Source organism: Myxocyprinus asiaticus, chromosome 19, assembly GCF_019703515.2.
Source record: "Myxocyprinus asiaticus isolate MX2 ecotype Aquarium Trade chromosome 19, UBuf_Myxa_2, whole genome shotgun sequence".
In the NCBI taxonomy this organism is placed as follows: domain Eukaryota; kingdom Metazoa; phylum Chordata; class Actinopteri; order Cypriniformes; family Catostomidae; genus Myxocyprinus; species Myxocyprinus asiaticus.
In genome coordinates this window covers 38,592,455-38,617,099 of record NC_059362.1, presented here as the reverse complement: position 1 = coordinate 38,617,099, position 24,645 = coordinate 38,592,455, and the positions used below count along the sequence as shown (strand labels likewise).

Here is a 24,645-nt window from a genome sequence, read left to right as displayed (position 1 = left end):
CACTGATATGTTTGTAGAGTTTACATATAAACATGGCAATGTACTTAGTTTTTTTGGTGTGCATTCATGTGTCAACTAAGCTGAATTCATTTTATTCCCAGACAGACAGACAGACAGATAGATAGATAGATAGATAATGTAAAAACCAAAGTATATATATATATATATATATATATATATATATATATATATATATATATATATATATATATATATTATTTATTTATTTATTTATTTTTTCCTTCTAGACTTTAAAACCTTGGGGGGGGCGGCTGTTTAAATTCAGACCTCAAAGGCATCCCTGAGGGCATATGAATTCGGAATGAAGCAATGTGAAAAGGCCTTTTATGCTATTTGCATTTTTCCGAGTGACCCCTCCTAACCCCCACATTGTCATCATTTCAATATCTTGTTGCTCTCACGCCCACTGAGAGAGGGAGCAGAGAGCTAGTCCCTGTGCATTGAGGGATGTCCAGCTCCTCATCTGCGCTCTGTACTGCATCAGCACCAGGCACTGCGTGAGAAAGACACTAGTCGCATCCCCCGCTGAGAGCAACGCCGCGTGCGGCTCATTCAATCTGGAGCGTCAGATGGTCGAGCTGGATGCGCCGCGTCTTTGTCCCTCTCTGTACCCGGACTGTGCGAGTTAACGCAGGAACGGACCATTAGTAGTTAAAGCTCCAGAGAAAACACGTTACATCTGTACTGATTACAGGTTTATACATCTCGAGCACTTGGATTATTGTCCTCATATCACGATTCCCGTTGATTGCACGCGCGGAGAAGTAGACGAGCGCGCGAACGAACTCCGCTGTTTCGGGAGAAGAAAGCGGATCGTTGCGGTTTGAAATGTGTAAATTCGGTTCCTTTCTTGCGAGGGAGGAGCGATGAGCGCGTAAACAATACTGGGTCTCTTTGTTTCTCACACACGAACCGGTGGAAGATCATGTTGACATGTCGCGCTCTGCTGGATTTGGAGATATGATGATATGATTGTATTCTGTCCTGCGTCGCGCGCATTTATCTTTCTCACTAACTTAGGGAAGTGTTGTCCTGGGTTGAATCTGCTTGACTTTGCATTATATAGTATATTCATTTCACTTCCCTAACAAACACATTTATGCTGTTACCTTCATATCTTCTATTTGTACGGTTGAACGTTCAGGATGCTTTCAAAAGAAGGGCATATTTGATTCGCGTCTAGCGCCTTTGAAGTGAAGAAAGACCCTTTACGCGTGTAAAATCGTCTCTTTGCCCGGGTATCTGGGCATCGTTTGTGGAGTTACAGCGACCCACGTGGAAACACGGACTCCAAGGAGGGCAAGATGGGCTGTTGCAGTGGCCGATGTACGCTGGCCTTTATATGTGGCATGCAATTGGTAAGTGTTGGCACTTAAATTATTAATTAGTAATTTAGTTGAATTTATGTTTATTAGGCTACTGTAGTATTAAAACCTATAGTACTCATTTAGCTGACACTACAGTGTCTAAAGTGACTTATAGACTGGAGTGGGTTTGAACCAACAACCTTTTGGGTTACCAGGCTTGATCGTTAACCACTATGTTATAGCACCTCCATATATTATAGCAACTGAATTGATGAAAAGGCACGTGATGTGTCTTGCTCCAAGGTACAGTGGTGATAGTTTATGGATCACCCCTTAAAAGGTTAGATCCTACAACATTTTATTTACCAGCCCAGATTGTTACTACTAGGCTACACCACCTAATTTGCTGCTAAATTGGTGGTCGATGGACGCTTGTGCCCAGCCCAGCCATATAAAGGGACTTTCAGTTGAGGCATTAGGTTGGTTTAAGTCATTTCTAATTGTGCAGAAAATTCTAAATTAGTATCTCCCAGAAGTAAATAGTGTCCACTCGACAAGTGATATGGCACTAAGATATGGCCATAAGTAATCAAAGTGGAAATAATGTTGGGCTATATGTGGAAACCATGCCTCTTTGTATTACACTGGAGGGATGATGATGCTCATGAAGACAGGGCTTGTGTTATTAGCCTGGGGGCTCTATCGTTTATGCTTATCATACCTCCACCATGAGTCCTGACAGCCAATTAGGAGGTTTAAATTAAAGAAGCAAAGTCAAGTCTCACTGACCTACAGTACTAAAGCAGATGAAATGGAAAGAAAATGATTGCTTCTTCTAGTGATTGAGATGCATTGGTTAAACATCTGTTTTTTTAGTGATTAGAATGCTGATTACTTTTAACCATGCTGAATCTGTTTTCTAATCTAGTCCTAGTTTCAGATATTGAGGTTTTGTGTTCTTAATCTGACACGGTTCCCTGCAAGAATTCACAGTAATGATGAGTTATTGTACTTTTCTCCAACTATCTCTGTGACACCTTTTTGAATCACTCTTACAGTTACAGTAATGAATAGTGGCCAGCGACAGGTGAATCAGGCATGCGTGATAGATCATATGACAACTGGCAAGCACAGCTACACTACTCCAAATGGATGTTTGTGGGAAAATGTATTACGCAGGTCATTAACCCTAAGATTCAGCCGTATGGGTGATGTCACTCCTTGGTGTCGATTGATCAGATCTTACTCATAAGTAGAAACTGGTCTTTGAGCAAGATGATGTCATAAGTGACCCATTTGAGCAGGATGATGTCATAAGGGAGCAAGTTTGGGAAGTATTGATGGTTGCAATATAGTAAGAGTAATAATCTTGGTGTATGTGTCAAATATAATAGTCAAATCATTTTCTTATAATGTTCACTTTGTTTTATGTAATTCAGGATTTGAGTGGATTTTGTCTTCGACTATACTGATGGATTTGTGCTGTGTTTGATGAAAAGAGTTTGAAGGGAGTTCACTCCATTTTTGCAATGGCTGGTGCACTGGTCTGTGAATAATGAACTCCATCTTTCTCTGTCTCTCTAACTTTCTTTTGCCCTCTGATTTCCTCTGTGTTTCTCTGACCTTTTCCAATCCCCCCATGTTTGCAACTATTCTCAGGCATAGATCATTTTGAGCACAACTCAGATGCCCTCAGTTGTCTCTTGTGGTAAAGGAATGCACCCTTAGGGGCTGTTCACACTGGACATGTTTAAAAAAAAAAACCTAGACATGGCAGTGAGGACCTACAGAGCTGAGATATTCTTCTAAAATTCTTTGTTTGTGTTCAGCAGAAACATCTGGGATGGCATGAGGGTGAGTAAATGATGAGAGAGTTTTCATTTTGGGGTGAACTATCACTGTAAAATACTTCTCTTATCCCAGCCTAAAATGCAGAGAAAACTATAAGTAAGCCATTCGTAAGTTGATTTTCATGAAAAGTATAAACAGTGTCTCTTTGTGGCACTTTAAAAACATTGCTCTGTTTGTTAGAGCAGCCAAACATAGCAACTAGCTCAGTGAGAGTTTGTTCAGGACTTTAAGTAACCATATTTAGTAAATTTTAAATGTAATATTTAATACAAAAACTTTAGAGACATTAGCATATTTTATGAATATTTTCTGTGTCTTTAGCAAAAGTGATTTGCAGATTAAAATCTGAAGGGAATTAAGTCATTTGTTAGACAAAATAAAAGCTTATTCTGATCCACAAAAACAAAACAATTTGCACTCTCATTTACGTAACAGAAAAAAGTCATGCATTTGTTCCATTTTTGTTTTATTTGTGTGCAAATTATTCAAAAATAAATATACTTACGCAGGTGCCCAAGTTATAATATGACATGTTTTAAAGCTCAAAGGGCTTCGGTAACTAAAATGATAAATTTCTTTAAGGTGTGCAAACTACATTTCTAAGAGATCAATGTGCAAGTGCAGCACTGTGAGTAGGCCACTCTTTTCCCATTTCAGCACGAGTTAAATGAAAAGTTTTTTACCTTTTTCTTCTGGACAAATGGCTGTTGAAAATAGAATAAAATGGAACTAATGCAACCAGCTCAATCAGATTACCAGGCAGACCAGTCTTTATTGCTTAAGGCTATAATACAGATTAAAAAAGCCCATAGTTAAGCTTTTATGAGAGTTTTCTCTCTGGCGGTTTTTGTGTGTGGTGAGTATAAGTGCCTGTGGTCCAATACACCTGCCTGGAAGCCCAGCATTGTGAAGATGTAAGCAATGAAAGGAATAATGTGTACTCAAGAGATATGTTCATAGAGACTACTCAAATATGTATTCAAAGAAAGGACAGCTTTTAAATTTGTTTGACTCTTTTATGGTTAATGAAGAGCTTGAGAATGAAAACTCAATGCAAAATGTCCCCTTAGTCTGAGCCTCAGATAGTCCCTATACAGACCTCTGGTCTGATCCAACCTGGTCTCATAGAAACATGTTACCATACCAACATTTCTGCAAAATGATTTTTACGTGGTTCATTGTATGTCTGGTAATAATTTATTCTCTTTCACATGAATAACGAATAAAACGACAGATTATCAGTTCATAAGCATTTACTTTACACCCTGTTCCTTACACAGTGCTATCCTATGACATCAAAACACTTTTACTGTAGCGCACGACTTTATAAGTGATGCATTTTAGCAGTTACATTACATAACTAACTTAATTTCTAAGCTTGTTCAAGTGTGATCATATTGCACAGTAGCTCAACTGACAAACCATTGCACTTGTGATGACGTGGTTGCTTTTCCAACTGGCTTTTTCATCTCACATTTGCTTTTTCTGACAGTATTGGTTATATTTAGGTTTTCAAGGAACTTCCAGAATTTTGGTGTGAATAGGTTTTCATCAGTCAGTCAGGAAACGAAGTTATGTTTTTAAGTTTGCAGACTGCTACTAACAATTCTGTGTTCATGGCAACTTTAAAAGATGTTCAATAATTTTGATTTAGAGAGTAGCAAGTCCATTGTGTTTGCAGAATTATGTCCTTGGAATAGAGGGACATTTTTTATTTCTTCTGTTATCTTTATAACCTTTTGTGGATACGACCACTTTGTTGCATTGCGATCCATTTTTGTGGTAGCATTAATTTCAGATTTATCTGCCTCTTATGCCAAGTGTGGTCATTTTACATGTCGGTTTTAGGGCTCTCTCCTGTTTAAGTGGGTGGTTCTTGGGATGAATAAGCTACAATATAAACTAGATTTTATACTGATAGTCAATAGTCTGGCTTGCAAGATTACTGTTGTCTTGGAGTGGGACTATATAGCAGTTCAGAGATAAAGGTAACAGGATCTTAATGTTCTGCAACTTTTCATTTAGGTTGAAGAGAAGCCTTTGTAGCCAGTGTTATAATGAGAGCTTTCTTTTTATAGATTCTTTCCTTCGACCATATCAAAGACTGAATATTTCTCTCTGAACATTTATTTCGCTTTGTACATTTTAAGATGCCATAGTCAGAAGTCTGTCAGAATTCGGTCATCAGTATTGTGAATCTATTCACTAAACCTGTTGTTTTGTTACCTGATAACTTTAAGTCTTAACTTTGTTAGAAATGTATACACTGATGATTTCATACATTTTCTGCTTTAGCCATTTCAGATTTAAATTTTGCTGCTCATATCAGTTTTTATTTCTTCTGTGTTTGCTTACTGCCTTTTACTTCGCAACTTGTGCTGTCATAGGAAACAAATCGTTCTCAACCACTTATTCATATTTACCCAAATAAACTCAAGATTGATTGTAAACTCTGTGTTGCCTCGAGGTTAAAATTAGAAAGGGAGTAAACTGAAAAAAATAAATATAATTTTCATTATTGGATTGTGTCCTCAGAATAACAGCTGGGAACAGATTTTGTCTGCAGACTGACAGCCACCAGTTGTTCTGGAGGATATAGACTGTTTATATCTACTCTCACTTTATATATACTGCACCTGGCTAGACACTTTTCTGTAATTGTTTTGTTTTCTAACATGTATGAATAATTTTTTCCTTTTGTAACAGCTCAGAGACAAAGGTTAAATTGTTGTTTTCCTTCATCGTAATCAGTTGTATGCAGAACAAAGGCTTGTGCTCTTGACATTAATTACTGTACTAAATGGTGGTGATTTGCCAAATGTAGAATTTTTCAGGTTAATGCACTGTATTATATTGGATTGATCGTGTTCATCCATAACCATGTGAAAATGTGCCGTAGACTGAAGTTGAAACATTTTCTTTTTCTTTTTAGAAATAAACTCCTAGCTGCAAAAAACAGACCGAATTTTTGAATAGACATTTTACCAAACAAAACAATCCCATTGGCAGAACATTGTTCAAAATTGTTTTGTGATGCCTTACGATTTGACCTCAAGTTTTCAAAGCTGACAGTTTAGGAAGTCAATTTCCATAATAAATCAAAATATTTACTCTCTGTCCCATCAAAGCTACCACACACAAATAATTTTTTTTTTTTATAATCCATGAATGTAAATGCTGATAATTAAATGATAATTTAAAACAAACTTTCTCTTTTAAAACAAACTAATTTACATTTTGTATTTGAAAGTGGGACAAGGTTTGGCTGGTTAGCATGGCCCATAGCCTCAGTCACAATACACTTTCATTTAATGGCAAAAGATGCAATGAAAGTTAATGGTGACTGAGATAACATCTTTTCTGGTCTACGGAAGAAAGAAAGTCACGTGGGTTTGGAACTAAACAATGGTGAATGAATAAATACAGAATTTTTATTTTTAGGTGAACTATCCCTAATAGTTTCACATAATCAACAATAAAGATTTGTAGACGGACAAGCACTTTGTCACTGTGACTCAGTATAGTATGAGTGACAGAGACCTGCATGGAAAAGCAGCCTCTCAGGAGAAAGAAGTCCTTGATATTTGGCAATTGAATTGAATTGCCTTCTGCACACCTCAATCCAAATCTAAAAAGGCAGAATGATTTAATAGCTCTCCAAATGTTATAAATCATTTGCAGCCTAACAAAACCAATAAACACAAGTGCTGCAAAAGTGTGGTGGGAATAAAGGTTTGCTGCAGGACATTTTTTCCTTCCTTCAGCATTAAATTAACCTTTCTTCTCCCGCCCATGGATGCCTCTTCCATAGTTCTGAGATTTCAGAACACAAAAGGTTACAGTGATGATACCTATGCTGTATCACACATTATTCGCCAGATTTCCCTTTGATTGAAGTGAGCCATACACATTGGCAGGAATGTTTCCTTGCAACAACAGGTATAAATGTTGGAATGTTGCCCAGTAGCCGAACACAGAGGATTTGTTACCTTCGCAGTTGCCCTTTTGACCATTCAAAGCCCAGAGCAATACTAGAAATGCATTATGTGTATCAGTGCCTTTTGGCTTGTTTTGTTTCCTAAAGCTATTTGATTTGCATTTGCATGTTCAACGCTTTCCAACCAAGGCTTATGATAAGGTGCACAAATCACATTATTGGTAATTAGGAAGACAGGTAGTTGAAAATACAAATGTAGATTTGAGAAAAATAAATATTGGCATTGGATCAGAAAGACAAAAATAATAAATTAAAAAGAATGGAAGGGTCTCACAAACAGCTCACGTAACACGCTTTAACATACATGGCTATAATTTCAACCTTTTAATACAATCATGTTAAAAATAGGCTTAATATTGCATTCAAGCTGTGTAACAGGGATGTGCATGAGTAATCGACTAATCGAGTACTCGTTCTGCACCATATATTTTTTCCTGTGAAAATGCATTTAATTCCACATTAGGAAAGAAAACAAAACAATAAGTAACAATATAAAGCTTTATTAATATTTTCGAAACAAAGCCTTCCCAAGTATAAAGACAGGAATGGACTAAAATAGCACCAATTCATCTAAATTTAAACTTTTCTCAAAGTCTAATTGGGAGGTTGACATATTGAAAGAATTAGTCCCCATATGTTGAGTATTCATTCACATTTTCATTCATTTCATATTTCTATATTCTCTATATATCTCATAATTTTACATTAAAAATATTAATCTCATAACATTATTTATGCTCTGTGTAAATTACACTGCTGTGAAAATGCATTTATTCCTGCTCTGTGAGAATACATCTAATTGCCACTTCAGATGCAGCTTCTGTGCAACCTTTACTGTGTAAAGATGGCTTTAGTCCCCATAGGTTTAGTATACATTGCAATGGACATTACATCTCTTTAACTCTCATCCTCTGCAATATTAATCTGCCGGTAGATTGTGGCTATCCACTTTCCTACAGCAATCGTGAAGCTGCGCACATGATTCGTGTCAGGGCGGCAACGCCAGCATCAAACGGCGCTTTAAACTCCACGGGAAAAGCAGAGTAATTGTTAAGACTTGACATGCTTTTGTGATAATTAATAAGTGCCTTACATAGGCTGACAATACTTGATTTCTATCACAAGTTCCATCTGGGCTTGTTTTGTACATCAAATAATAGCGCTAAGAGGTCCTTTCTCCATCATTTTATCACTGACATGGAAGCGCTGTTGTGGTGTGTCTGTCACTGTAATGACTCCGGGTGGACACATTACAAATGTTCCGACAGCACTACTTGTTATTTTTTGGTTCTTATTGAAAGCTACTCTATTTATATTTGGTTCTTGTTAAAGTCATACATACCAACGGACAAGGATCTGCTTTTATGGTGGAAAGAAAATGCGATGCGTTACAAGAAACCCGGAAGCTTATCAGACCAGTATGTGTGTATGTGCGTTAAATTTCTGAACATGGGCACAGTGCGTTTTATAAAAATTTTAATTTCACCACTTGTTTTTCTGAATAATAACATGTGAAATGGGGGCCCGGGTAGCTCAGCGAGTAAAGACGCTGACTACCACCCCTGGAGTCATGAGTTCGAATCCAGGGCATGTTTAGTGACTCCAGCCTGAGCAACCAAATTGGCCCGGTTGCTAGGGAGGGTAGAGTCACATGGGGTAACCTCCTCGTGGTCGCTATAATGTAGTTCTTGCTCTCGGTGGGGCGCATGGTGAGTTGTGCGTGGATGCCGTTGGAGAATAGCGTGAAGCCTCCACACGCGCTACGTCTCCATGGTAGCGCGCTCAACAAGCCACGTGATAAGATGTGCGGATTGATGGTCTCAGATGTGGAGGCAACTGGGATTCATCCTCTGCCACCCGGATTGAGTCACTACGCCACCACGAGGACTTAGAGCACATTGGGAATTGGGCATTGCAAATTGGGGAGAAAAAGGGGAGAAAATCACAAAAAAATAAATAAATGTGAAATGATAATAATTGAATTTTTTTCAATTTTTTGTAATTTTATGTAGTTTATATAGGTGCATTACACTAATGTCGTCAGTATTGGTTTCTATGTGAGCTCCTGGTGAGTGCAAATGTTTTTTTACTGTTATTTTTAAATCTTTTTATTTTATTTTATTTTTTTATTAATGTTTGTTAATTTTCAGAGTGTGCATCAGCCGGATGCAGTTTCAAACTCTCCCCCTTAGATTGGGACACTTCGCACAACTTATAGAAGAGGCATGGACCGCACAGAGAAATGCCAGTTTCAGAGTTTGTAGTTACTTACATGACCTGCTCCCTTATTATTTGAACTTTAATAAAGCTATAATGCATTAAATATAACTGCATTAAAGATGTAACGCTGGGGTGTTTCCTTTAAAGTTGCTCGATACGCAAGTTTTGCTTCAGTGGAGCGGCAGCTCCGGTGCCATTTATTCCACAATGAGAGTGCTTCTGTATTTACTTATTTGGTATTTTTTTGTATAATTCCCTCATACTTTGTGATCTACTGAAGATGTTTGGAAAGTTTAGAGTAAGTCTGGACGGTGAGCTGTGTTTTCTTCCTCTCCTCAGTCAGGCATGAGCTGAAGTGCTGCTCTCGTGCATCATCATTGGAGTTTAATGTGATCTCATGTTACATTAAATGATCAAACGACTATTCACCAATTAAATTTTTATTGTCAACGTTGTCAATAACGTCGACTAATCATGTCAGCCCTAATATCCAGCCATTTGTGGAAGTTGTAATGGTAAAGTTATCTCACTTTGCCTGTGGAAATGAAGCCATCATTTTTAGGGTGTTAGCTTTATTTCAGCACAGTTTGTTAGAATATCTTCTCTCAAATGTTGTTGCCTGTAGTTTATGATCTAATAATAAACAGTTCCTAGTGTTATTTTCTGGGAATATGACTACCCATAACGCTATTGTATCACCTGTCTGATAAATCCTCTTTGTAGTTGCCACAGTGGAAGCGTTTTTACCTCAGACTGCAGCAGTAGAGGATGTGTTCTCATGGGAATACAGACAAAGGCGCTTATGTGCTTCGGCAGAACGAAATGAGGCAGGGTTATAGAAATGACTGTGAATAAAACGTGAAACTAAGCTTCTTTTTCTACAACGCTTTGTCTCTATGTGTGTGTTTGTACTACATATACTATATATATATATATATATGTGTGTGTGTGTGTGTGTGTGTGTGTGTGTGTGTGTGTGTGTGTGTGTGTGAACTAAATAGGATAGAATAGTTAAAAATATTTTCTCCAATCCCAGCTTAATAGTCAACTATTGTATAAGTAAGCTTATAAAGCTGTAGAAGAAAAAGTGTGATACCATATTATTACCATGTTTTTGATGGTACATGTGTTTGACATGTACCATGGTAATACCATGTATGTTTGTTTTTACATGTACTGTAGTAATATAGTAATATGGTATTTTAAGTACCTTGAAGTACTGTGTAAAAACCATGTTAAATGAATATGGTAACATATCAGTACTATAACCATTACTGTGCCATGGTACTGCAACAGTACTGTTTTATAAGGGGATTGTTAGATAATGTATTAACTCTTATGTTTTAAACACTCCTGTTATCTAAAAGGCTGTCTCCCTAAAACATATTGTTACAAAGAAAGCTTTTAGGGTGAGTGCTTTTTGATGCCAGTGAAACCATAAATATTTAAGCAAGTTGAAATCTAGGTTTATCGTTTCTTTTTTTGCCTAATTAGTCATTGGCTACATATACATCGAATGTAAATTCGATGTATATGTAGCCAATGACTAATTAGTTCTCCTTGTTTGCCGAAAAACCATTTCGGTAGCATAACTTGACTATGATTGCGTGCATTGCATGCAACTGCAGTTGTAATATGAATCACATGTAACCCAATCCTCAGATAGCCACAGTGACAACAGCTGCTTTAAAAGACATCACAATATGTCCAAGGAAAACAGCCCCACACACACTTCAATGTGTGAAATATCACCGAGCTGACTGCCTGCAAATGTTACAACAATTTACGATCAATACTTTGGAGTGAGATTGGTTTTTATTTTCCATAAAGTGTTTTATGGGTGACTGGAATGGCATTTTAGCAGGGTTCACACTTCAGCATGGCAGTTAGCCTTATTACGGTTGTGCCTCTGCATATTGTAACATGATAAGAGAACTGAGATGGCATACAGTGCATCTGGAAAGTATTCACGGCGCTTCACTTTTTCCACATTTTGTTATGTTACAGCCTTATTCCAAAATGGATTAAATTCATTATTTTCCTCAAAATTCTACAAACAATACCCCATAATGACAACGTGAAAGAAGCTTGTTTGAAATCTTTGCAAATGTATAAAAAAAAAAAAAAAAAAAAAATCACATGTACATAAGTATTCACAGCCTTTGCCATGACACTCAAAATTGAGCTCAGGTGCATCCTGTTTCCACTGATTATCCTTGAGATGTTTCTACAACTTGATTGGAGTCCACCTGTGGTAAATTCAGTTGATTGGACACGATTTGGAAAGGCACACACCTGTCTATATAAGGTCCCACAGTTAACAGTCCATGTCAGAGCACAAACCAAGCCATGAAGTCCAAGGAATTGTCTGTAGACCTCCGAGACAGGATTGTATCGCGGCACAGATCTGGGGAAGGGTACAGAAAAATTTCTGCAGCATTGAAGGTCCCAATGAGCACAGTGGCCTCCATCATCCGTAAATGGAAGAAGTTTGGAACCACCAGGACTCTTCCTAGAGGTGGCCGCCCGGCCAAACTGAGCGATCAGGGGAGAAGGGCCTAAGGCAGGGAGGTGACCAAGAACCCGATAGTCACTCTGACAGAGCTCCAGCATTTCTCTGTGGAGAGAGGAGAAACTTCCAGAAGAACAACCATCATTGCAGCACTCCACCAATCAGGCCTGTATGGTAGAGTGGCCAGACGGAAGCCACTCCTCAGTAAAAGGCACATGACAGCCCGCCTGGAGTTTGCCAAAATGCACCTGAAGGACTCTCAGACCATGAGAAACAAAACTCTCTGGTCTGATGAAACAAAGATTGAACTCTTTGGCCTGAATGGCAAGCGTCATGTCTGGAGGAAACCAGGCACCGCTCATCACCTGGCCAATACCATCCCTACAGTGAAGCATGGTGGTGGCAGCATCATGCTGTGGGGATGTTTTTCAGCGGCAGGAACTGGGAGACTAGTCAGGATTGAGGGAAAGATGAATGCAGCAATGTACAGAGACATCCTTGATGAAAACCTGCTCCAGAGCGCTCTGGACCTCAGACTGGGGCAAAGGGTCGTTGTCCTGTTGGAAGATGAACCTAAGCACACAGCTAAGATAACAAAGGAGTGGCTACGGGACAACTCTATGAATGTCCTTGAGTGGCCCAGCCAGAGCCCAGACTTGAACCCGATTGAACATCTCTGGAGAGATCTGAAAATGGCTGTGCACTGACGCTCCCCATCCAACCTGATGGAGCTTGAGAGGTCCTGCAAAGAAGAATGGGAGAAACTGCCCAAAAATAGGTGTGCCAAGCTTGTAGCATCATACTCAAAAAGACTTGAGGCTGTAATTCATGCCAAAGGTGCTTCAACAAAGTATTGAGCAAAGGCTGTGAATACTTATGTACATGTGATTTTCTTTTGTTTTTTATTTTTAATAAATTTGCAAAGATTTCAAACAAACTTCTTTCACATTGTCATTGTGGGATATTGTTTGTAGAATTGAGGAAAATAATGAATTTAATCCATTTTGGAATAAGGCTGTAACATAACAAAATGTGGAAAAAGTGAAGCGCTGTGAATACTTTCCGGATGCACTGTACCTGGTCAAGGACGACTCCATGTGCAACATCACTGCAGGCAGCAGACCTGCGAGAGCAGTTGCGATGTGTGATCTGTCATTATGTTGAGGCTCAGATGCAGAGTTGCTCTCTCTGATGAGGTGGGCTGTTCGGCATCTGATCAGGTCAGCCAAGTGTTTGCAGGTGTAAAAGGTCAAAGCCCATATCTAGCACATACTATACAGCAATCGTTCTTCATTTTGAACACTATCTGACCAACACCTGCTCTCTTTGAACTGACCTTCACACTGTTGTTCCAAACATGGTGTGTGTGGTACACTTTTCAAAATCAAATAGGAAACATATAAATTCAGAACAATGAAGATCTCCAATAGGGTGACATTAAACAATTAGGGTGGCACCATGACATCACTGAATGAACATGAATACAACATAAATACATTACTAAATATGGGAGAGAGAGAGGAGAGTTTATGTGGGTTAAGGTGAGCATGTTTGATTACTGTATTGTTTTTGCTACCAATACAATATGACAAAAAAATTTGTGTTTTGTGATGCAGCAGCGCTATTAGTAAAACGTTGTTAGTTATTGGAAAAGCTACACTATTGTGAAAGTAGCTTAGCTACTTTTAGGAAGTTACTCCCAAACACTGCACTTAAATCACAAGATTATAGCATATTCAGTTCATCATAATTACTATGCTGAGTCAACCTCTTAAGTTCAGCTCAAACATATTTGGGCATGTTGGATCTAATGAGCATGCGTAAGAGAAAAGGGACATTTCAAAACTGTTTACATTCTTCAGTGGAGCCAAATGAATGGTGAGTCCCTTTAAAATGATTCTTAGCAAAGCTGACTTTGGGTGACATACTGGTGATATTATGGCCATTCAGACCAAACGCATTCTGGTGCTTAAAAAGCTATATGCAGCCAAACAATTAAAACAGATCGCAGGTGTCTCGAGATGCATTATTTAAACTTGCCATTCTTTTTAACCTGACACGGCATCAAAAAACGCAGCACTCCTGTACAAGATGGAGAAAAATCCATGAGATGTGGTGCAACAGGCAAAGACATCCATCTAGTGCATGTTAAAATAGAAAAGCAATTGAAAAACAGCATAAAACGTTGACAGACACAAAAAACACGTTCGGCATGAACGGTCCTCAAATCAGCGTCTTCATGACTCATGTCAACTCTGACAAATAAATTGAAATCTATGGAGTAAAGCACAAGCGTTGCCTCCGGTGGTGCGTTGCACTTCCTTTAAGCATTGTAACACGACCCTCAAAGTTGCCGCTGACCTTTTGAAGCATCAGCCAATGATTACTGGGCATTTTATTTTTATGCAGTAAAAGTATGTCTAACTAATGATATCTTTGGGTACAAAGCAACTAGAAATATTAAAAACTGTCAAAATTACTGAAAAGATATTGATTGTCTTGTAATCTTTTTTTTATTAAATATTTACCTTATCATTTCTGAGCATCCAGAGACCACAGTTATTAAACTAATTAAATAAATCAAGGTCACGCTTAGACCTTTACATAAAGAGTCCTCTTATTACTACAGATGTCATAAAATATCGATGTATCGATAATTGATTGGAACGTTATTTTAGCGATATATTTTTGAGGCATCGATATATTAACATTAGCCGACATTTAAATTAGAAACCTAATTTGTGTGCTTTCCAATGGCATAATAACTTTAGGAAACTGCAAGGGGGAGATATAACATTTACTGAAGCCTGTTGCTGTTAGGAGAAGCACAGTTACAGTCCATACTAGGTTGTGGTGGATCACCAAACAAACAAATGTAACAAAGGTTATTGTTCCTTCTCAGGAATGAACAAAGTGATGTTGATGAGTTTGCAGGTAAGTTAGAAATTACGATGTTTATTATGAAATGTATCTGTGTGTATTGAATAAGTTTCATTCAAGCTGTTAAACCACAAAAAGACATACTTGTAACTGAAAATACATCGTGAAGGCTATATGAAAGATACATATACAGAATATCTACACAATGATGGCTAGAGTAAATAATCTTTGTCCATTGATAATGATTTGGGTCGAATTTAATGGAAAACTAAGCAAGTTGCTTTCAGTAGCACTACAGAATGTACAGCCTCCGGTGTCGTAGCTCGTCGTCTGTCAGTGGCGGTGCGCGTTCTGTGATAAAACATAATTGTTTTGAATTTAAAATGCGGCAAGTCGTCTGCCAGATACGTCTGATGTGCAACGAGCAGCCTTATTTATATCAGAAAAAAATTCCGATATATATCAATAATCATTGGGAAAATCTTCAGATTATCGATGTGTGAAAAAGGCATCAATCCCAAGCCTAATTATTACTTTCTGAAATCAAAGAAATTGTAAGGTTTTTTTTGCTCTTCCACACCTTCAGCTTTCTTGCCTTGCAAGCTCTTAAAATCCCCCTCAGTGACGCTCATGTGGATGGCAAAGGGGCGCTTGCACTGGTGTTGAGCAGAGCGTTGACGCACAGATGCTAACAACATCAAGGTCGTGGATTTCATTCCTGTTAAATACATGCTGTTTTTTTTTTTTTTTATGTATGTTGCTTTAGATCAGAAGTGCCCAAACTTATTCCTAAGAAGGCCAAAAATCTAACTTGATTGAGGGCAGTGGGCCAAAAGTAAACGTTGCATATATCAAACTGTATTATTTTAAAAATAAACATTAATACTGCAAAAGACACAGAACTCACAAATTAAAATCAACTAGTGTCCTATAATTGCACAATGCACATAACTGATTTCAATATAATTTTTATATATGTTGTGTCTCTTTCTCATTTGTGAGGCACTTTGGATAAAATGTCTGCTAAACGACTGAATGTAAGCATATCTTAAAACATGGTTACTGTCTCTTTAAGAACAGCGCATCTCCTCACATTGAACACACAGTACTGTGCAGTTTTGCAGAGTTTTGGAGAGATGAAGATACAGTGGCATGACGTAATACTATCAAGTAGGATATTGTTTTGTTTTGTGACAAAGAAGATAATAAAGATATTTCTTATCATAGACCTAGACAACACATTGTCCTGGATTTCACTCAGTATTACCATTTATTGGTACTGCAAAATGTAATAGGATTATTTAATTAAACAATGCTGTAAAAAAATAATTGTGCAGTTAATGCATTTAGCCTACTTACTTTTATTTGACATTAAAACTGTTTTCTTGTTGTGATATCAAAAACTTGAATCGTACCATTGTTTCTTTTCTTAAGAGGCGATTATGCTGAATGCATAACATTATGAAAGGAAATAAAAGCTACGAAGCACATTTCTGCAAATTAGAAAATTGAGAGGCCTATTAATTTCGTTGACACCAAAATATGATTATGATTAAGAACCTGCCGAAATATGGCATTGTAACTTATGGTTATTAAAAAACTTGCAGCTATCTGTTTTTAGGCAGATAGTTGCAAGTAAATGAGATATCTTCACGTTTGACAAATGAATTACAGTATGATGCACACAGATGTTATGCACACCCCAAAGTGAGTTTTTTAGAGTGAAGAATTAGTTTACTGCATTACCGTATTTTTCTAGCCGGCAGGGCAGAAAAGGGATTTTTGAGAGTACTGTTCTGTTCACTTATAGTGCTTGTCATAATGTTGTGCAGTGTTTGGAGTGAATGGAACCGTTGTTTATATTGAAATGGTCCCTCCTTCAGTGGTCGCGTTTACGCAGATATGAAAAGCTGCACAATGTATAGTGCGCGTTCAAGCTATATTTAATTTCGGATGACTGTACGCACTGTTCCGCAAGTCCACCTAATTACCTGTTATTTCTTCCACCTCCAAATGTTTATTCATATTTGAGCCCACATTTATTAATTTCCAACTTGCTTGAATCCAATTAGAAGTTCTAGATCCTACAACAGTTGTTTAAAGAATTTAAACATTAAAAGAAACCACAGTGTTTTTTTGTTTTTGTGTGTGTGTGTGTGTGTGTGTGTGTTTTTTAACAATGTAAGGGAATTCAATTATATGTCTACATTTCCTCTAATTAGGGGACATTATGGGCTGCTTAGAGAAGATGGCCACAGTAAATGGCTCCATAGAGCTCTGGAATCTAGCATAAATTCCTTTGCTTTTGACAGGTGTTCTTACAGAAATGTATAGGGTTCCATCAAAGCTATTAAAGTGAAAGGGCAGTTATGTGGTGTCCACGTGAGGGGGTTTAGGTGAAAGTGGGTTATGGGGATTGAAATATTGTGTGCCAGCGCACACAGTGACAGATCATATGCTATATGTGCCTCAGGCCATTGCCAATGGCTTCATATTGTTGTGTGGAAATGTAATTACATTCTTAGAGCAATAGAAGAGGAGCCTTCATGGAATATATTAGCTATATTAGACACACTTTTTACCAGACAAATTAAAATTGTTATCATAATCGGTTTTGACCTGAAAATGCAAGTTTTTTTTCTTATTTTAGCAAAATGTAAACACCTTCCTACTGAAAAGACCAGCATTGCTGGTCGCCAGTAGGCGTTATTTTGTGTTTTTTGTATGTGGTGTTTTTGTCTGTTGCATTGAATGCAAGTGTGGTATGTTCCCACCAAGCTTCTTTACCAGCTTAACTACCACACTGGTCCATGCTGGTTTTGCTGGTGGTCAACCTGGTAATGCTGGTCCACCAGTTAGAGCAGTACTAATCCAACGTGAATCAATTTAAACCATCATATGTACTATCTTTACAACCCCCATTTTCCCAGTCACAAGACACTCAAGTACCAATTATGCCTGACTTCATGTGAATATTGAGTTATTAAACTATTTCTTTAAGCTGGTCAATACTGCAGGACTAACAACTGGAAGGCACTGAGACAAGCCACTGAGGAAGCAAGTAAAGCCGAGCCTGTTATAGTCAAATTGAGATTCACTGATATAGCAGACTGTTCTTTAATTATTGTTTTCGGCGATCATGATTGTCACTGTGCTCGGTAGGAGGTGTGCTTTCATATTCAAATGAAATGGCTGCACCCCAGGGTGCTGAGCCAGCCTATATTTTTAAGACACACCATTTAGCACTCATTTGGAACATTAAGGAATCCAGGCAAGTCTAACCTCACAGTAGGCTAGTTTCTGCTGATTGCATTCTGCATTCTGGATGTACTATATATAGTTAGTTATACATTTATCAAGAGTCATTTAGCCCTAGTGGCCATATATCTTGTTATTTGTCCTCTTCTTCTAAAGAAAATGGACACCGTGGTCACCTTCCACTTATATTGTGTGGAAAATAGCAAGTAAGACAATGTGTTAAGCATCACCTTTTGTGTTCCATGAAAGCAAGAAAGTCATGTGAGTGTAAATAAATGAACTATCCCTTTTAACCAGATGAAAATGCTGGCCGTTGACCCATTTTTCTTCCACTAACTGTCTTCATTTGTTTGGTTATCTGGGGACGTCTCCTCTCAAACAAACAATGATTAGGGCCTGTAAGTCTGCCTGCTTCTGCCTGCCTGCTCGAAGTGATCGCTGTCTGTGACTCGTAAATATAATTTCCTGGAAACCTGTGAGCCGTGTGATGCTACATGGAGGTTCTGATTGCATTGAAGGTGACAGAGTCAGTAGCATAATGCGGGCTTCAATGTAGTGACCTTGTGAGTCTGAAGACTGGTGGAACTAGTCAGAAGTGATGGATTTCCTCGAGTTTATCATGCTTGTCTGTATAAGTGATTTTATCACAATAAAATCATGGTAACATGTATAATGTTTACATCTTGTGACTTTTGAAACAGTGTGTATTTGAATGTTTATAGACTGGCCCCAATTACTTTCATTGTAAGTGCCTTATTGTTACCATGATTTTTGCAAAACAAATTAATAAATAAGTAAACAAGGAACGAGAATTTCCTTTTGTGGTAATTAGAGCCTGACCGATATGGGATTTTTGAGACCGATACCGATTTTAGAGAGGGAAAATTCACCGATTACCGATATGGTGACCGATATAGCTAATTTTTTTTGCTGGAATGAAAACAGACCTTTTCTATGTGGATTGTGCACCGATATGACTATGCAAAGGTACTCAGAAGGCTGTTTTCGTAAACAAATATTTTTATCAAAGAACATTTGACATTATTATTATACATTGTTAACAAATTCTAGAAATGAACACTGAGAAAATAAAGAATAAATAAAAATACAATAAATAGCTAAATAAACATCAGTACTATTTAGTATCAGTCAATTGCTGACCATTTAAATAAAGATTAAAAATACAATAAATAGCTAAATACAAATCAGTACTGCATGTTTAGTATCAGTCAAATGCTGACCATTAAAATAAAGAATAAATAAAAATAAAATAAATAGCTTAATTAATATCAGTACTGTATGTTTAGTATAAGTCAATTGCTGACCATTTAAATAAAGTATAAAAATACAATAAATAGCTAAATATACACCAGTACTGTATGTTTAGTATCAGTCAAATGCTGACCATTAAAATAAAGAATAAATAAAAAATTCAATAAATAGCTAAATAAACATCAGGGGCCGGTTGCACCAGTTATACGTACGTTACAACTTAGCCTAGTTGTGGTGTAAATGGGCACTAAGTCACATTTTACGCTCTACTAAATATTTGAGCATTGCACCATTACATTTATGTAGGACGTAACACTACATATAAACTAAATATTTACGGCAGCCTCCGATCAGTAACTGATGGAATAAAAAAGTCATTTTTATGTCATTTATTGACATCAATGATCTCATGTTTTGTTTGACAGGCATCAGTCCTTTCGACATTTATGATAATGTTAGCATTTACACTCATTTACATTTACGAGAGAGAAAAAAAGCTTACTTTTAAGCAGCTCTTCAGCATGAAACCGATCTAACGGTGCCGTTTTTAGGGTGCGTCGCCCGGTGTCAAGTTTCAACACATTCAAAATATATATATAGGATATTAAAATGAATAAATGTCTATTTTTCCAGCCTGTTGTATTAGTATTTATCACCCCTCATTTATTTTAGATGCAGTTCCTATATATTATTATTTACACAGGGCGAATATACTATTTATTCAATCTACTTTTATTACGTATCCTATTTTAATGTCTGGAGAACCAGACTTTTAAATATTAAATTTTATAAATGCAATGACTGGAATTGTTCAGTTGAAGGGGGTACCAAACTGTGAATCCTGAACAAAACAGTTTGGTGAATACTAGGGATGTGCGAGACTAGTCGACTAAACGGTTCTGATGCTGCTAGTCGACACTGGAATTACTAGTCGGTTAATATTTCCCTCCATTAAACTGATAATAATTTTTACACATTTACGTTTGGCTTTATATTTTTACAGAGGCTGCACTTAAATTACTGTCATATTAATGTTACATATTTTAAATAGAATTAATAATACAAATATTATTTAAAAAAGAGGATATCTGGAGTAGATACAGAGTTTAATTTCACCTCGGGCTGCGTGTGCTTCTTCCCTCTCTCTCGCGGAGCGTGCAGGAAAATGTCCTCTCTCCAGACAAGCAAGCTAGTTATGAAAACACTTCGGTGGTGCGGGAATCGGCTTTCCAAATGTTTGAAAGTCCCTAAGGATGTTTTCATATTTGAGTCTTCTTTACATCTGTGAATGCTTGTATGTTATTTTTCCGCTGAGCAGGCTTTTTCAAGCGCAGGATAGCCGCCTCAGGTGAGTCAAGTCCCGTCTTTCACTGGACCATGTTGACGTGTTAATTTTACTCATAAAAAAATTTATGCTTTTGAGTAAATAGCCTAGAAAATAACTGTTTTAGACTAGGTATGCCATTTTTTTAATCTGCTGATTAAGAAGGCTCTTTTCAACGAGGTGTCGACTGCTTAACATGTTAAACTATCTTTTATTCTGTGCACGTCATGTTTAGAATAAATTAGGTTTATTGCAGGCTACATCACAGGCCTATTTTTTCTATCCTATAGCTACTTTTTTTTTTTACATCGTAACAGTTATTGGTTAACGTTCTTTACCGAACAGCTGTCATATTAGATCAATGGTTAATGCACGACTGCACGTTGTGAAATACGCACAACTTTTCAGCGCATTTTTTTTTCTCTGTCATAGGTTTGGCTTAGTCTACCTGTTAATTATTTTCAAAAATGTCCTGACTGTTTTAATATGTTAAGTAACTTTTACTTGGTGATTTCCGTTTAGAACAGGCTTTTAGGGTTGTTCATTGATCTGCACTATTCATTCAATTGTTTTCAATAAATATGTCTATTAAATATTCGCTAATGTTGATTCAGTGAATGCATGTCATGTTCTATATTTAATGTACAATGATCATAATTCAAGGCGAGGACGTCGCAGATAAATGCCCCTTTTCAGTGGAATTTAGCGTCGGATTTGGAATAGATTAAGTATTTTAAATGGGTCACATAAAAACATTTTTTTTTACTGTTTTCTGAAGGTTGGTTTCTCTTTAGACTAGTCGACTAGTCGGTTAGAAAACTTCCATTTAAACGACATAGCGCACATCCCTAGTGAATACATGTTTACACGCTGACAACAATGAAAGTAGCTACGTGGTTAGCTAGGTAGCTGTAAGCTCGTTGCCACAGAGAGTAAAAGATGGACTTTATTTACTTTCCAGCATTGCGTCTCTCCAATTAGGTAACAGCAAAGCATGAAATCAACACTCACCACACACAATCCACCTCCGCACCATTGTCTGCTGAGCTGCAAAAAGATGCTCTGATGTTTACCTTTGAATCTGCTACATTACTGACTGCACTGACAAACTATAGCTGGCTAACAGCAAACAGATGTGATAAACATGAGTGACAGGGTTAACATTATATTAGTTTTATAAAAAGATGAGGTCATTTTTTATTAACTTTCCAGTATGTATTTCACAAACTAGTTAGCAATTTAAAGAAAAGAGACCGCTCAAATCTGCACAGTTTAACTCCACCCTGTCTGCAGAACCACGTCAGCAAAGAGTCAGCTCTGTAAACAATGGAGTCCGAGTGTGCTCTGCTGGACAAACTACGCTATGATACCAATTCTAAAGCATTGTTTTCTGCATTATATGTTCTGAAAAAAAGTTTTCATAGCGGCACATATCGGTAAAATATACGCCGATACTGATATATCGGTCGGGCACTAGTGGTAATCAACATTGTGCTACAAATGCTATCGTTTAAGCATAACTTGAATTCGGAACATTCCTTTAATAAACATAATAAATAATGTCTTAATGGAAATGTAAAAATGCAGAAAGATATTTGTGAGTTTAAGTAGGGGATAAAAAAAAATCATTAGCTCAGAATAAAAACAATAGAAGCTAATGGAAAGTCCCCACCATGACGGAAAATCAAAAACGTGTATGTGTGAAAAAAATAGATCGAAGAAGGAGGATGATAGTATGCAACAGAAATAGAGAAATTATCACCATGCAGAGTGGACCAGCTTTTCACCCTCTCACAGATAATTGAGGGGGCATGGGAGTTTGCCAATCCAGTCTACATGTGTTTTGTGGACTTGGAGAAGGCCTACGACTGTGTTCCCCGAGAAATTCTGTGGGTGGTGCTTCGGGAGTATGGGGTGCTGGGCAGGGCTGGATTGGTAATCTGGCATACCGGGCATTTTTTCGGTGGGCCAACACACTTTGGGGCCGATCAGGGGCAGACTGGCCATCGGGAGAACTGGGCCGGTGTGCCGGCCGTGAAACGGGCCCAATGGGTCGCAATAAGCTGAAATGAGCTGCTGTGTTATGCAGAACAGGCCACAAAACAGCGCCACGATATGCTGAAGGGGGCAGTGATATGCAGAAAAGGACAGCGACCCCCCCCCAAACAACTTTTGGGCCAGTTTCTATGTAAAATCCTGGGCCGATTTCTCTTCACAGTCCATCCCTGGAGACGGGCCACTACTGCGGGCCATTCAGTTTCTGTGCACGCAGAGCGAGAGCTGTGTCTGCATACTCGGCATGAAGTCAAGCTCGTTCAATGTGGTTGCTGGACCCCGCTATGGTTGTGCCTTGTCTCCATTCCTGTTTGTGATTTTCATGGACATGATATCGAGGTGCAGCCGAGGTCAGGAGGGCATTCTATGTGGGGCTGGAAGGTGATGTCTCTGCTTTTTGCGGATGATGTTGTCCTTTTGGCACCATCACATGCCTCCAGCACGCGCTGAAATGGTTTGCAGCCATGTGTGAAGCGGTTGGTATGAGGATAGGCACCTCCAAGTCTGAGTCCATGGTTCTCTCACGGAAAAGGATGTCATGGCCCCTTCAGGTAAGGGAGTTTAAGTATCGTGGGGTCTTATACACGAGTGAGGGGAGAAGGGAGCATGAGATCGGCTGCAGACTGGGAACAGCAGCAGCAGTAATGTGGTCGCCGTACCGGACTGTAGTGGTGAAGGGGGAGCTGAGCCATAAGGCAAAGCTCTCTATTTACTGGTCTGTCTACATCTCTACCCTCACCTATGGTCATGAACTCTGGGTAATGACCAAAAGAATAAGATCACGGATACAAGCAGCTGAAATGAGTTTTCTCCGCAGGGTGGCGGACTCACCCTCTGTGACAGGGTAAGGAGTTCAGAATAGAGCCGCTACTCTGCCGCAATGAGAGGAGCCAATTGAGGTGGTTTGGGCATCTGTTGAGGATGCCACCTGCGCACCTCCCACCAACTGGGACAAGACCCCAAAGTCGGCCCAGGATCCGCTGGAGAAATTATATCTCCCAGTTGGCCTAGGAGCGGCTGGGGATCCCCTGGGTTGAGCTGGAGGAAGTTGCAGGGGACAGGGATGTGTGGGCTTCTCTGATCTCTCTATTGCCACCGTGACCCTAATGGACTAAGCGGTAAAGAAAATGGATGGATCACCATGCACATATATGCACTCATCTGTACGATCACACACCAGAAATGCAATCCACAGAGGTGAATAATGAGCAGAAATTAATTAACAAGTGGCGGTTGAAGTTGGTGGGTTCAGTCACAGAGCACTGTGCCATGCAAGGTGCTGAGCTGGCTAATGAGATGTGGAGGCAGCCGATATTAACAGCCAAGCTCTTTTAATGGGAAAGGTCAGGCATGTCACCTGCCATTATTGCTCTCTGTGTCCCACTGACGCTATACAGCCAGTCAAGCTAAATAGAGATCTCAACTCACTAATAGCCTAGAACTTCAGGAGTGGTGTATTAAACCTGTCCAAAAATTCTCCAGTGGCCTTACTGTCCATAGGAGGAATACACATTGTGACAGCTTATAGTATAGAATGAATCTTCAGGTACACATTCTTTGTTAATAACTGCACATGAGAGGAATGGATCGGGATGTTGAAAGAAAAAAAAAAACTTTTATTTTACAGAAAGATCTTAATTGACTTATTCAGAGCCCAATGTTGTATCAAAGCTGTGGTTGTGTGGACACTTTGCTGATGCAGTAAAAGCTGTAAAAGTTGCAATCTATTAATGGCAATAAATCTTTTAATGGTTCTTTTAATTTGCTTGTTGGTGTGGAGACCCAGCTACAGTGACAATGTCTGGTGTGAGGCAGAAGATATGACTGTTATGGCGAACACAGAGGTGGTATATACTCACAGGAGTGCCACACATCATAGTTAATTATAATAATAATTATAATAATAATTTAATAATTTTCTTTATTTATCACACATTATACATTTGCA

The 24,645-nt window shown here is 38.3% G+C and overlaps 1 protein-coding gene across 2 annotated transcripts in view; it reads left to right on the top strand.

Moving 5' to 3' along the window:
- The first annotated feature begins 462 nt into the window (after window positions 1–462).
- The window catches only part of LOC127456679 (sodium/potassium-transporting ATPase subunit beta-1-interacting protein 2), a 253,204-nt gene continuing 229,021 nt past the window's right edge, over window positions 463–24,645 (top strand). For both annotated transcript variants that reach the window (XM_051725147.1, XM_051725146.1), the window contains exon 1: window positions 463–1,379. In XM_051725147.1, the coding sequence (XP_051581107.1) occupies window positions 1,326–1,379 (54 nt within the window). In that variant the 5' untranslated portion in view covers window positions 463–1,325. The remainder of the gene's footprint in view (window positions 1,380–24,645) is intronic.